At 39.1% G+C, this 15,742-nt stretch overlaps 1 protein-coding gene across 3 annotated transcripts in view; it reads right to left on the bottom strand.

Moving 5' to 3' along the window:
- Positions 1-15,742, bottom strand: part of Tbc1d19 (TBC1 domain family member 19) — a 188,036-nt gene that overhangs the window by 60,079 nt on the left and 112,215 nt on the right. For all 3 annotated transcript variants that reach the window (XM_008837347.2, XM_029565543.1, XM_029565544.1), the window contains one exon: positions 13,722-13,784. In XM_008837347.2, coding sequence (XP_008835569.1) covers positions 13,722-13,784 — 63 coding nt within the window. The remainder of the gene's footprint in view (positions 1-13,721; positions 13,785-15,742) is intronic.

Below are 15,742 nucleotides of genomic sequence, written 5' to 3'. Positions count from 1 at the left end.
GCACCCTCCCATAGCCTCCCTCCCCCCACTAGAACCCTTACACTCTGATATCCCTGCTACTGTCTGCTGTGTTGTCAGCACCCCCAGCCATTCCCCACTACTTGCCCTTCTGGTGAATCTAGTCAGCCTATCTAGAGGTCTTTGTTTTAGGAGGGTCAGCTAGTTGCCTTCTTTTGATGCTCCGAGGGCAGATCTAAGTATGTGGTACATAGGCTACATCAAAAGAATGACAAGTAAACAAAGTATCAGGCTTAATTATGAGGGGAGGTTGTACACACACAGCAAATGTAATGAACCTTACATTATATAGTGTATCGCATGGTAAGTGCTGTGTAATAAGATAAAGGAGGGCCAGAGAAAGGGTGTTTGCCATTTAATAGAAAGTAGTCATCGAGAAGGTGCCCACTGGTTGAACACTTCAAAGAAGTTGAAATTTTTAACCGTGGCTAACTGGCGAAGAGCAAGTTGGGCAGAAGAGGCAACAACTACAAAGGTACTGAGACAGGGATATGCCTGGGGCTGTGGATGTGCAGCGTGCGGCAGAAGCAGATGAGCTGGACCAGGTGAGAAAGACAGGACATATCATGCAGTGTTTCAGGCTACTGGTGGGATGTTGACTTATTGGGAATGAAATGGTGAGCCATTGCAGGGTTTTGAGCAGAGAGACCAAGATCTAGAGACCAAGATCTGAGAGCTGGGGCCTTCTAGTATCTGAGAGGAGAGAAGGAAATAGCCTAGAAAACAGGATTAATCAACAGATTTACCATGATGCTCTGAAAGGATTTCAGGGTCCCTTCATCAACAAAGGTCTCTGTGGGTGCTGGGAGCTACTAAATGTTCTAAGTAAACAGGAAACTTGGAAAGCATTTTTATGTATACAGTTCTGGTAATTTGTTCCAAAAAAAAATTCTAAAGGACCAGACTCTCTAGTTTTAGTAACTTATTATGTTTTTTCCTTCATTCTGAACAAATATGTATTTTTTGTCTGATTTCCAATTTTGATATTATATTCTCTCTCTTTTTTTTTGTCTTTTTGAGATAGGGTCTATATTCTCTTTTTTAACAGGACCTCAAAATTGCATAAGTTTTTCTCCCCCAGATGTTGTTTTTTGTCTCTGATGACAGTCACATTAAGAGGAAAACTAAAGGGTGTGGTGTCTTGAAAGTGCAGAAAGAGCAAGGCTGGGTCAAAGGCTTGAGAAATTAATGAAGAAAAAGATTAAGAACCAGTGGATTAGTTACAGGTGACCTTAACAAGAGCAGATTCAGCTCAATGTAGGACACCATTCTCAATGTTTTGCAACTGCTACCCCCTACCAAACCAAGCAAGGGGTTGATCCTGGGGCCTAGTGCATGTAGGCAAGAGCTCTACCACTGAGTTATATCTCTAGCACTTAACTTCATATATATGGAACTGATTCAATCTTCTAAGTATTATGATAGCCTGAAATACATTTTTGACAACTACTGAGAAAATCATGATTTTTATTTTTGACTTATTAATGTGGTGAATATTTTCCAATAATTATGCAAAATCATTAGGTTATAAACAATCAGAAATCCATAAAATGTTATTGAAACAAAACATAATATTGGCCTCTTCTCTCACCAGACTTTCCTGTTCCTCTATGGTAGGCAGAATATTGTTTCCCAAAGATAACTAAATCCAAATCCCTGGAATTTGTGGATATGTTACCTTGTACGATGATTGACTTTTGTAGATGTAATCACATCTACATTGACAATCTGTGGATGGTAAGATTATCTAGGATTATATGACTGGACCCAACATAATCACAAGGATCTTTATAAATAAGAGAAGCAATGAGGTTAGTGTGAGGAAATGAGGATGCTACCTGCTGACTTGGAAGATGAGGAACCAGCTATGGGCTAAAGAAGGCAGGTACATTCTAGAAGCTGGAAAAGGCAAAGAAATGGATTCTTCTTCTGAGCCTCCAGAAACACAGCCTTGTAAACACCTCAAATATTACCAGTGAAACCCATTACAGACTTCTGTGTTTCAGAATTTTAAGAGAATATATTTAATTTAAATCATTGAATTGTAATAATTTATTACAGCACCAACAATAAGCTAATACAAACAATAAACTAATACAGTAAATAAAAGTAAAGGAAAATAACTAAAAATATATACTTGCAAATATCTTTCTATCATTGCCTTAGAGAGAAAAAAAAATCCTAAGGAAATGTCTATATTAACTTTCCTTTAGTTTAGCAGGCTGGACTAGCACAGTAATTTTAGAAGAAGCTCTGTGCTTAAATATATCCCCCTGGAGTCCCTGCTGCCTGTTGCCCTAGAGAAGACAAGATATCCGAGACTGCTCTAAGGAGAATATTGGTGACTGTAAAGTGATAATGCCAGAGGTAGTGTGTTAGACAGTATGTACTGGTGTGCAACTCTGGTGTACAAGCAAAACGGTGCCAGCTCCTGCCTAAACCAAGTTGTTTTAACTTCTGGGATTCTAATTTCTCTATCTGCAGGGAGATGACAAGTTCATTACAAATCTGCTAGAGTATGCACTGATAAAGTATTTTTAACTAGATTTACCTTTGGTGGCTTATGAATTAAATAAAAATTAGTTTACTGGGTGATCTTATACATGGTTGTGATTTGCTTTATTTAGAAGAATTATAAGAAACTGGGTATTCAAGTGTAACTATGACATTTTACCTAAAATGTCTATATACAGTTGCAAAAGGTTTACTTGGGTTGAAAGTTTTCTTAAATATATAAAAATACATTTCTTGTAAATGTTTCCAAGAAATAAATTATTTATGTAATGAAAACCACAAAGGAAATGGTGGATATCAGTTGGACAGGCACTTTAGCACTCAAGTACTATATATTTTCACACTGCTGTGATGTCTACATCTTCTTCAAATCAATGGAGAAAATGTCAAATGATAAAATTTCAAGAATGGCTTTTTAAAACACTCTTCTCTGATTTAAATGTTTCATAAGTTAAAGGGAAGTGTTGCTCACTGGGCTTTAAAAATGGATGGAACTGGCTTGGGGTCCTTGTAGGTGTATGAGCTTGAGATCTACTGCTTTTTCATCTGTCAAAAGGGAATAAAGTCACCCCATAGGGCTGGGCATGCCATAATCGCAGCACTTAAGAATAGGCTGAGGCAAAAGGATCACTAGTTTCAGGACAGCATGGATTACACAGCAACACACTATTTCAAAAATCAATGAAAACCCAAACAACAACAATGAACTATCTTAAGGGTTGAAGTAATTGATTGTAAAGGGAATCCAGGGGTGGGGGGAAGAAGCTAGAGAGATGGTTCAGCAGTTAAGAGCACTGGCTGCTCTTTCAGAGGACCCGAGTTCAATTCCCAGCACCCACATGGCAGCTAACAACCATCCATAATTCCAGTCCCAGGGGATCTGACACCTTTTTCTGACCTCCTTGGGCATTGCATGACACAAATGTACTTTCACACATGCAGGCAATACATTCATACACATAAAATAAAAACAAAAGTAAGAAATAAAAAAACTACTTTCTTTAAAAAAAGAGAGAGAGAGAATTCTGGGAAGATAATGAGGTAGGACACACCATTCCTCTCTTCCCGTCTAGACAACAATTGTACTGGCGGAATATGTCTGCTGTAACTATGTGAGAACTGTGGAGTCTGTTAAGTCTTGTCATTCTCAGGAGACACCTTCAGGTGTGAATTTGTTATTAATTTAGTCAGTTTCAGTTCTTAATAGGACAGCATTTATCATTCCCACTCCATGTCCCTTGGCAAGCAGCTGTGTCTACATTCTTAAAACTCTTATAAATGAAGCAAATCATTATACCTATAACCTTACCCAATAAAATTTAATTTTTATTTAGTTTGGTTTTTGTTTTGTTTGAGACAGGGTCTCACTATCCAGCCCTGGCTGGCCTAGAACTTTCAGAAAGTGATTCTGCATGCCCAGGGAAAGATGCCAGCTCATCCTGTTTATATTTCCTGTTGCTTTAGCAAGGACTTGCAATAATTAAAGAAACAAAAACAACAATTAAAAACGCCAACAAAAAACAGATTCTTGGAGATGAGAATATAATTTTCAGAGATATTTTGGTATTACATTCAAATATTTTGTTTTCAAAAAAGATTCATAAGGAATAAATAGAAAGAACCTGGAAAGCATGGCTCACTCAAAGAGAAAAAAAATCAACTGAAATTGTCCCTGAAAAATACATGACGGTAAATTTACAGATGCAGGCTTTAGAAAAGCTATGCTGAAGATGTTCACAGAAGTAAAAAAGTAATGTGAAGAAAGTAAGGAGATGAAATGTAAACAAAATGGGACCAATACAAACAATATACTCAGAAAGAACCCAAACAGTAACTCTGGAGATAGAAAAGACAGTAACTGAAATGAAAAGTTCACTATAAGGGTTAAAAGCAGATATGAAAAGACAGAATATGCTCACCAAACTTGAAGGCAAAGTAATGAGAGCAATTGAGTTTGTAGAACAGAAAAGAAAAATATTGAAGTAATCAGGGCCACAGGAGCCTATGACACCAAGCTGACCACTGAATGAACTGTACCTAATCCAAAAGAAGGAGAGAAGGGGAAAAGAGGCAGAGATAATACTTGGAAACTAATGGTTTGGGGCTTAAAGGGAAAGACATTGGAGATGAGAATGAGAAATCAGCAGAGGAATGAAAATGTCAACTGGCCAGGAAGCCCGCAGAGCCTGATGCCCTAGGGGCCAAGTGAAGAAAGGAAACTAAATGGGACATCATCACATGTACTCACGGCAGCTGTGGCTGCATGCACAAGACCTGCACAAGGTCAAGTCAGACAAAATCCCAGCACAGATGGGGAGGAGCTCAAGAACTCTACCCCTAACTGAGGAGAACTGACAACTGATAGTTGCTGGAGGGAGGAGAATCTGTTTTCTTCAAGACTTCAACCCCATGCTTCAGTAGATGGTCCTACACCTGTGCGCACACCACCAGCAGCACTAAGTGGACTCAGTGGGTTAAAATAAAAAGAACACACAATGTTGGGAGGAAAAGTGGTGGTGGGGAAAAAGGAAGAGGAATTGGAGGGAAGTGCATAGGATAAGGATTTAATCAAAACACATATGCATGTATAAAATTCTCAAACAATAAAAAAGAAATAGACATTGTTTAAAAGATTTCTATCCTGTAGTCACCACTGAACACACCACTCCTAGAATTTTAACTGCTTCTGAATAGAACTGTAAGCTTCAATTATTACACTTGTCAAATTATAACTGTACATGTACATTTTCACTAAGATATAAGTTTAATAAATACCATCTTCTGATAGCATCCAAAATAGTGTCTGTCTCAGAATATTCAATATTTTTCTTAAGTGGATACATGAATAAAAGATACCTAGCAGCTAGGGGGATGGCACAGTGGAGAAAATGCTTGCCATGAAATTGTGAGGACCAGAGTTCAGATCCCCGGCACCCATGTAAATTCTGGGTAGTCATGGTGGCCTGCCTGTAATTGCAGCACTTGGAAGGTGTAGACAGGGGATCCTCAGAGCAAGTTACACCATATCAGTGAGCTCTGAGTTCCACTGAGAGACCCTGCCTCAATAAATAAACTGAAGAGCAACTGAGGAAGCCTTCTGATATCAACCTTGGGCTTCTACATGTGGATACACAGATGTGCACCCACATGCATGTGAATACACATAAGCACACTACACACAGTTATACGCACACACACACAAAAAGATACCTGATTATACTGGGACCTTTCTTAAACTCCATTCAATGGCATAAAATATCTCAAATATAGCATATTTTCCAGTTTTGCTGCTAAGGATAGGTTAGATGTGATAGAAGATATAGCACATGACACAAAGAGTAAATTCCTGTGTCTTTCTTACACTATTATATGAATTCTTTTCTATGAAGATTTCATACACTTGGACAATGTGATAACTTATATAAGTTGTCATAATGTCATTTGATACTGAAACCTGAAAATAGTTCTTTCAAACCAACCATTATTGCTGTCAAATAAGAAGATGTCTTCTGATTGAACACATTTTAAAACTCTGACCATAACTGAAAACTTTCCACAGTAATATTTGTAAGAATTTTGTAAAAATAAAAAACATCTTAAATATTAAGAAGCTGATTTATTATTCAAACATTATTTCTGTAGTATTTTAGTGTTGCTGTCTATGAAATGCAGCCTCAGTAGCAAGCCTGGGTACATTTGCAACAGCTGCCCTGGTCTGCTTTAAAGAGGGCTAACTAGAGATTTCTTCATCTGTATTTGGATACCACAGTGCCACATGCCATCTAATTCTGTAGTCTCATCACAAAAATCCAATAAACACATATTAGCTGGAAGGAATATGGGGTCCTTGGTATGCTGGTAAACCAAATTCAGCCTATTATCATTGACAATTTTCCCCCAGAGCAGTAGTGTTACTAGAAAACTGCCAAAGAAATGTTGTAATTAAGGATGGGAAAACTTTCTTCTATTTTATTATATTTACAGACACACAGATACAGATATACGCATAAAAATATATAAATTTTTCCTGAGGAAAAAGCAGAACTCAATTTCTGATGGCAGAACATTGTTCTCAATGCACACAATTATATACATATATATAGATCAGTTTAAAATAACCTTTAATAATTTTGACTATTATAAAATAAGTAATTAAAAATAGCACCATAGAGAGTGTTTATCTAGGAACTGATTATATAAGAAAACTTAATTTTGAATAATTCCGCAAAGGAGAGTAGGTGTTGTAATTATCCTCTTGGCATATAATGAGGATAAAGACTGCAAAATAGCTTATTTAGGCATATGATAAAGAAAAATACTATTTTTAAAAAATCTTGTCACATAAGACAATCTGGATGAATCTGGGGGACACTGCTAATTGAAACAAGCCTGTCACAGAAAGAGAAATATGGCATGATTCAGCTTGGATGAGACCTGGAGACAGACACTGCAGCAGTGACTGGCATCGGGACTGCAAGGGTTTGGAAAAGGAGGCAAGAGGTAACTATCCAGTGGATGACATTTCAGTTATATACAAAGTTATTATAAATTCTTGAGAGCTTTTGCACAACACTGTGCCTATAGTCAATAATGATGATTTAATACACTTATTTAGCACGCAAGTCAGTGCACAACAGCAGCAGTCATGAGATAAGAGCGAAAGAAAATTAAAATCTAAAAGTAATAGAATTAGAACTAAAAACTAATTAAAGATAGGAACAAGATTAAAGAACACTAATACATACTCACTGCCTAATACTAAGGCTTCACACAAGTGCTCTACAACAATTTCCGAACATTTTCTAGGTTCAGGTCGTGCCTCCTCAGCTAGACTGGAGGCCCATTGAAGGAGCTATCACTTATACACAGTGTGATGGTCAACAAGTTTCCCTGACGATCATTCTGCTTTTCTCAGGAAAAACATCTACTGTTTGAAAATGATTTGTCTGTCTTGTTCACTTACACATTTTCTCACATGTAAGTCACTTACGCATGAAATAGGAAAAAAAATGAATGTGCCCTTATGGGTTATTTCTGGCATAACCCAGAGAATTGTTACCCTCAATCACCAACTCTGCTCAGTAAGTGAGGTACATTTGTTACCTGGAAAGTCCCTGTTACTACTGCCAAAAAGCCTTTAGAGCTGTAACTTAAAATTGACTATCTCTCTTCAGTCAACAAATGGTATAAACTTGTCAAATTTATACTCTCTATCCACACACTGAAGTACAATAGTTACAGGCTATAAATCATGTCATTATTGGCCCCTGGTTGACACATGATAATTTAGATGCTCATAAGTTTGGTGTGTTGACAGTTTTTTAATGTGTGTAGTATGCATGCATGTATTGTGTTTGTATGTGTGGGTATATTTGTGGGCACATACTAATGTGTGCACACATGTGTGGAGACCCAAGGTTGATGTTAGATGCCTCCCTTGATTGCCCTCCACCTTATTAATCGAGGCAGGGTCTCTTATTTGAAGCCAGAGCTGATCAATACAGGGCAGTCTAGTTAGCCATCTTGCTCTGGAATTCCTTGTCTCTGCCTTCCAAGCACTGGAGTAATGTAGGTGCTGGGTCCAAATTCCGGTCCTCACACATGCATGGCCAGCACTTCACTGAGCCATCCCCCAGGGCCTGTTATGACAGTTTTGTGTTCATGACCAAAACAGCACAGAAAGAACGAAAGAAATGTAAAGAGTAGGGAAATTTAGATATTTAGTTCTTGTGGTTTTATTTATATCCTTAATTGTGTAACATGAACTAATATATTTTCCTTAGGAGTCAGTTCAGAACAAAGGATTCATTATACCAAGAACTAAACTGTAACAGAAGGAAACCTAGGACTCTATAATTATGGCAAAATGTCAGTCGGCCAAGAACTAGAAATATTGAGTTTCCAGACAAGAGATGCAAACTTCCTTCTCATAGTAATAAACAGTCCTCTCAATGGAAAAGAGCATACGATGTTAAGAACATTTTTCCCTCAGTGTGTAAGGCGCTGGAATTAATAATATAAACCGAAACACAGAATTTACATTAGACAAAATTATAAAATAATCACATAAGTTATAATAAACACTATAAATAAAAGTACTAAAAATACACCATAGTTGAAAAGCACAGTAGGTGGCCATGACCTATGCATTCGTACTGGGAGGTAGAAGCTAAGCAGGGTTGGTGCACCCAAGTGTGCACAGTAACCAGCACAGAGCTGAAAGCAGAGGAAAACCAAGGGAAGACAGGAGGGTAAAGTCTTCCACTTAAGGGGGAACACAGCTCTTAAGGCCCTGGGGTAGAAAAGAGTATAGGAAGTGTGAGGATCAGGGTGGCGCAAAGACCAAAGTGTCAGGGCAGAGAAATGAACAAGGAAACTAGAACAGAGGGCTAGTCACACAGGACCCTCTAGCCTCTGTCAAGTATTTGAATCACACAAGTGACATGAATTAATTGATGTTTCTAACAAAGCACAAAGAAAAGAATGGATTGAAAGTAGGGCAACTGGCATTCAGCAAACAAAATAGTTTTTAGTTGTAGAAAAGATATATAACAAGACTCAAGCTCAAGATTAATACTAATAAAAATTTTCTGTCTTTGGGAGAAAACAATAGAATTTTTGTGCATAACACATTGTGAGAATCTTAACAGACAGAACTCTAATAAAGAATAATTTGAGCCGGGTGTGGTAGTGCACATCTTTAATCTCAGCACTCAGGAGAGCAGGTGGATCTCTGTGAGTTCAGGGCCATCCTGGTCTACACAGTGAGTTCCAGGTCGGAGCTACAGGAAGACCCTGTCTCAAAAAGACCAAAAAATAAAATAAAAATGGGGGCAATTTGGAGAGCATATTTTGCAAATGGAAAATAGCTTTCCTGTTTTACTTTCTCCTTGGCACATGAAGAAACTAACTAGTCTGACAAATTCAGTATCTCTTGCTTTTCCAACTGCTTTACCCAATATTTACCTTTAGCACTTCCCTGAAGTTATTTTTTCACACAAAGAAGTATATCTCCTCACATTTAAGGCACAAATTGTTGCTCCCACTTTCCAAAGAGATGTGGTGTTTCCAGATTTAGAAAGATGCTTCCCAGCTGCCAAGCTCTGTCAGACCCTGCCTTGGCTTAAGGAGGAATGTTTCTGTTTTTCTTAGGAAAAAAAAAAAAAAAAAAAAAGAGTAACGAGATAAGATCATTTTAAAACTCGGGTTTAAAAAGAATAAACACAATGTGTAACTAATAATTTCATTGGAAAATGTAGCTGCTTTGTCTGATGGCAAATAACCATTAATGGTAATTTTTTGTAGTTCAGATATACACATAGTCTAGTCCACATTCTCAGTTCAATACAACAAAGGGCCCTTGGAGGTCTGATACCAAGGACCACAAGATAATTGACAGCAAAACTGTTGGCACATGAGCTTAAAAGAATGTTCCTCAACGTTTATTTCAGTACTTTTGAGATTACCCTCCTTGCTTTTAGCAGTCTTACTATGGTGTCTTTGAGTAGGGAAGTTTGTGTTTATCTCTCTTGGAGTTCACTGAGTTTCTAGAAGTGTAAATGACTGTTTTTCATTCATTTGAGGAAGTTTTTGGCCATTATTTCTACAAATATATTTCTTTTCCTGGCTCTCTCCTTTCCTGCTATCCCTGTTATAAATACGCTAGTGAGCAAGATGATTCTTTGAATGTCTCTGAGGTTCTGTGTATTTATCTGTCAATCTATCTTCCAAATTCACCGATTTTCTGATTTTTCAAATACACAGTTGAGCACTCTAGCAAATATTTCATATGTTACATTTTTTAACTCCAGAATTTCTTTTTTATACGTCTCCTTATTGACCTCTTTTGATGAGATACTACCATCATAACATCCTTCACTTCTTTAAGCATGGTTTTAGGTTTTGAAATTTCTTTTTTTTAAAAAAAATCTATTATTTCTTCTTTGACAACTTTATACATGTACACAATGTGTCTTGATCTTGTTGACCTCAACTCCCCCCTTCCCCCTTCCCCTGGACTTTTATTTCCAATGGATGCTTTGAAAGTCTTGTCTGTCAAAATAATCAGAATAATCACAGCACTCTAAATTGATACTCATATTTCCAACAGAAAAAAAATATGATGTAAAACACTTTCTCTGTACATCTTGGAGTGGCTTAAATATACATTTGACATCCAGTTTCGAATTTGTACCTACAACTATCAGAGTCCTGGAACCTGGGGTTACTGCCTGGCTCTGCTGTCATCAATGCCTCTATTTGTATCCTTCAACTAGAAGGTCTGTCAGAATGAGTGACCTGGCCCCACCCAAAATCCTGGAACTAGTAAGGCAGAGCTTGCTGCAAGATAAGGCCTTGGCCCTCTCTGCTCCAGAGGAGCTGTGGGTGGAGCTCTTCCCAGCACTGTTCAAGGACGTCTTCACCATTGGGAACACTGATATTCTGAGCATGATGGGTGACAGCCTGGCCCTTCTCCTGCCTCCCCATGGGAGCCTTGATGAAGATCCCCCACCTGAAGACTTTGAAAGCTATGCCAGATGGACTGGATTTGCTGCTCAGGTTTCACCAAAGCAAAGCAAGACCCAGAATGTAGAAACTTCAAGTGCTTGATTTGCGGAATGTATACCTCAACTTCTGGAATGTACAGGCTGGAGTCCCGGCTGGCAGCTGCTTACCACAGATCAGGAGTACAAAGGAGAAAGTGAAGGACCATCCTGCATCTGAGATGTGCTTGATGGTGTTAGCTGATTTTGACATTCTGGGGCATGATCTAAATGAATATGAAAAGTGCTTGCTGCAGTGGGCCCACCAGAAAAAAGGTTCAGTTCAGCTGTGCTGTTGGAAGGTACAGATTTGGGCATTGCCTGTCCATACTATTACAAAGACTCTGAAGAAGTTGGATCTAGATGCCATCCAGGAGTCAGAGTTTGCATCTGGAAGACATGGCCCATTTTGGACCTTATCTGGGTCAGTTGAGAAATCTTCACAAACTCGTTCTAGCAAGAATCAGGAAGAACGTCAATGTAGTCATTTCTGCAGAGCTGGAGATGTGGGTTTCCACCTTCCTTTCTCAATTCTCCAAACTCCAGTCTCCAGCATCTCTGCATGAACGATGTCTACTTTCTAAATGGCTACCTTGAGAATGTTGCTTAGGTGCCTGAAGACCCCCTTGGAGACCCTCTCCATCATTCACTGCCAGCTTTCTCTTTTGGCTCTAACGTAACTATCCCAGTGCTAAATTTGTTTTGTTTCAACACCTGAATCTGAGTGTGTAGTGTTCTGCAACTCATGTCCTAGGACTCAGAATTCTTGCTCAGAGAATTGATGACAGTCTGTAGACCCTGGAATTAGAGAGCTCTAGGATGGGGGACTCTCGGCTCAGTGCCCTCCTGCCTCCCCTTAGCCAATGCTCCCAGCTTACCAAGATCAACGTCTAAGAAAATGACATCTCTATGGCTGTCCTGAAGGAATTGCTGTACCACACAGAGAGCTGACCCAGGAACTCTACTCTGCCCCTCTGGAGTGCTATGACATCATGGGGGATGTCCTCCCAGAAGCATGTTACCAAATTTGTCCTGAACTCATGGAAAAGCGGCAGCCAGAGATGGTCTTCTCTGCACAGATATGTCCTATGAGTGTTGTAAGCACTGAGGCCAGACTATGTGTTTGTTGGCAGTAAATATAGAAATGTTACTTCTGGGTACATAGAGCCTAGGGACAGTTCTCTCATCAGTAGTACCCACAGCACACAGATTAGAACAGCACTGAGTGTTTGGGGACAAACCTGGTAAGGAAAGGATTGAGATTAGAGGATCTGATGTCTCCATGAAGAACAATGAGAAGATGGGGACCAGTGTCTTCTGGAATCAGAAAGACAATTCTACATTTCTAAATGAGTATTCTGTGTCAGAATGATGAATATAAACTTCTAAATCTTGCACCTGGCAGGGCAGGTCAATGAAGAGTTTCCCCTGGATGGCAGATGTAAATTGTTAGAACCTGGTATCCTGGAGGATCAACCTCTCCTAGCTTCCTTGGTCATTGGCCTGGAAACCTAGTTTCCAGGTTCAAGGTCACAAGGGTCTTGTGGCTTTCTAAGAGGAAACACAAAGCTGTCTCTTCGATGAACAAAGCATCAGAGCTCTGCATTAAAACTTGGAGTCTTCCAACATTCTCTGCCCTTCTTAACTCCTGCCTGGGCAGGGCACATCCCACAGTGTACAGAACTGTCAAATTAAAGTGAACACTGCAGACCCCCTTTCCTGTGAAGGTGGCATTGAGGAACGCAAGGGACTGCTATCCAGGATAGAGAAGGTAGGAGGTGCTATGGACACATGGAATGGTGGAAGCAGAAAACAAACGGCACAGCAAGGGAAAGTTGTCAAGTCACATTTCTCTCCTCTTCATCTTTCGTTTTCTTGATGATCTCTTGTCTCCTGGACTGGCCTTAAACTCCAGGTCCTCCTACCTCATCCTCCTGAGTGCTGAGAATACTGACATGTGCCATGCCCAGCTTGGAAGCCACGTGTTCCTTAGGTCACATTCTTCAAACTTCCAATCCTGTGTGTCACCTGTACATGAAGGCCCCTAACAGATGGAGAAAAGTCCATCTCTTGGCTTAAGGAATTGACTCCACCTAAGAACTGGATCTTTACTATTAGATTGTGACCTCTGTCTTTATTTTGTCACCAGAGTCCCTAAAACTACACTTTATACTCTGTATTTGTGCATATTCAGGTATCAACAAAGAATTTTGCATCATGCTATGTTTTCATTAGTTTTTAAATTCAGAATATAGACTGGAGGGAATGGAGAGATGTCAGTAGTTCAGAGCAGGAAATTCACAACCACCTGAACCTCCAGCTCCAGGGGATTTATTACTTTTATGTAGCCTCCTTAAGCACTGCACATGTCCACATACACATAATTAAAAATAAAATAAAATAAGAACATAACCTGAAAACAACAAAACAAAACAAAAAAAAAAAAAAAAAAAAAAAGAATTTGTACCCCCAACTATAAAAGAAAAGTGACCCTCTAGTGCCTTCCGGCTGCAGCATACATAAACAAAGGAACAGTTCAGAAACACATTTGGGAATTCAGAGGATTTACTTAACAGTAGTGTATCTTTTAAAGTATTATGATTTCGATAATCTAATGCCAAGACACTACATAATTTTTAAACTTACCTGATACAAATAATCTTCAAATACAAAATAGTAATCATCATTGCTTGCTGTCAACTTCACATCCTATAATTAGAAGTTAAAAAAATGCTGAAAAGAACTCAAATGAGTCTCCTATAGTTCTAAAGAATAAATGTTTAGGAATGATATTGTAATGAATTTAGTATTTTATGTCTGGTTATATAAACAATTGGATTCTATCACTGCTATATATTTACTTGACTAATACATGCAACACACTTAATTTCTAACTCCATACACTTTTAAAGGTTTTATTAATAACTATGATTCATTTCAATTTTATCTCCTTTTATGTGTCTTAAAACTGGAAAATAAAATCAAATAGAATAATAAAACCCAGAAGCAACTGCTCCAACTTCTCTGCTTATGTCTACACACTTGCCATTCCTTCGAAATACCAACTAGCTTCCAATGCTTCTGGGATCATTTACTTGAAAACCACCATTGCTACTTGCTTCTGCCCTGTGAACTCATCCTGTAGTTCATCATGACCCCTGGATAGAATTCTAGTTCCTTTTTTACATTATTTGCACTTCTGTTCTGAGACTACTGTGGGCTCTCTCAGCTCCAGTGCCTTGTTTGTATATACTTAGCTCCATCATAGGGCCTGACACCTAAGTGTCCAATACATATTTAAAGAATGAATGAAAAACTCAAATGACAAAATTATTAGCAGAACCTGATTATAGTTTCCTGTGATACGGTGTATTTATTAGGTATGCACCCTTCCCCAGTAACAAACAGAAACTCAAAAGAATAAAGCAAAACATGCGCATTTCCCCTCCACTGTCTCTGAACACTTTTGCACCTGTCTGAGCATGCTGCTTATGTACTTCAGTGTGAAGAGCACAAACACTCCACCAGACACAACCAAAAGCTGAGTTCCAGTTAGGCCACTTACAACTATCTAACTTTGCTGAGCAACTCCAAGCCTAGCTCTCTGCTAAGGCTTCTATAAGTGCCTCCTGCAGGCCTGTGTTAAAGGTTGCTCCCCAGTTGGTATGCTTTGGGAGGTGGTAGATCTTCATGTGGTGAGGCCCAAGGAAAGCATCTCACCGGGATGTGCCTCTGAAAGGGATATGGACCCCGACTCTGTCTGTTTCTTTGCTTCCTAGCTGCCATGAGGCAAGAAGCTTTGCTCTATCCTGATTGGTGCCATGAGGTACTGACTTGTCAGACCCAAATGTAATAGAGCTCAATGACCATAGATTAAGACTTCTGAAACTATAAAGCAAATGTCTTAGTTTGCTTCTCTATTACTGTGATAAAACACTGGGGGGAGGGCTAGAGAGATGGCTCAGTGGTTAAGAGCACTGGCTGCTCTTGCAGGAGGCCTGGATTCATTTCCCAGCACACACATGGCAGCAAACAACTGTCTGTAACTCCAGTTCCAGAGGATCTGATACGTTCTTCTGGCCTTCATGAGCATGACACAGTACAACTACATACATACAGGAAAAACACTCATACATATAAAATAAAAATTGGAAAAAAAAAACTACTGGGTGAGGAAGGGGTTTATTTCATCTTACTCTTCCAAGTGACAGTCAATCACCGAGGGAAGTCAAGGCAGGAACTCAAATGGGGCCAGAACCTGGAGGCAGAAGCTGAAGCAGAGACCATGGAGGAACGCTTGTCCCTTGGCCTGTGCCCAGCCCGCTTTCTTATATAACCTAGGACTACCTGCCCAGGGTGGAACCACTCAGTGAGCTAAGCCCTTCCACATCACTCAATAGTCAAAGAAATGCCTCACAGACATGGACACAGGTCTCCAATAGAGGAAATTCCTTAACTGAGGCTCCTTTTTCCCAGGTGTGTCAAGTTGACAACTGAAGCTATCTAGCACAGCAAAGTAAAAGCTTTCCCTCTTGAAAGTTGACTATCTCAGATATCTTGTCACTTAACAGAAAGCTGACAGTCTTCATTGTCTGTAAATAGGTAGGTACTCTCTGCTTCAAATAGTACAGGTAAATACTTAGGATGGTATCAGATAGAGTTCAGAA

Source organism: Nannospalax galili, unplaced genomic scaffold, assembly GCF_000622305.1.
Source record: "Nannospalax galili isolate Female #2095 unplaced genomic scaffold, S.galili_v1.0 scaffold777, whole genome shotgun sequence".
NCBI classification, from domain to species: domain Eukaryota; kingdom Metazoa; phylum Chordata; class Mammalia; order Rodentia; family Spalacidae; genus Nannospalax; species Nannospalax galili.
Note: the sequence above shows the minus strand (reverse complement) of the source record. Positions and strands in the feature narration are given on the sequence as shown.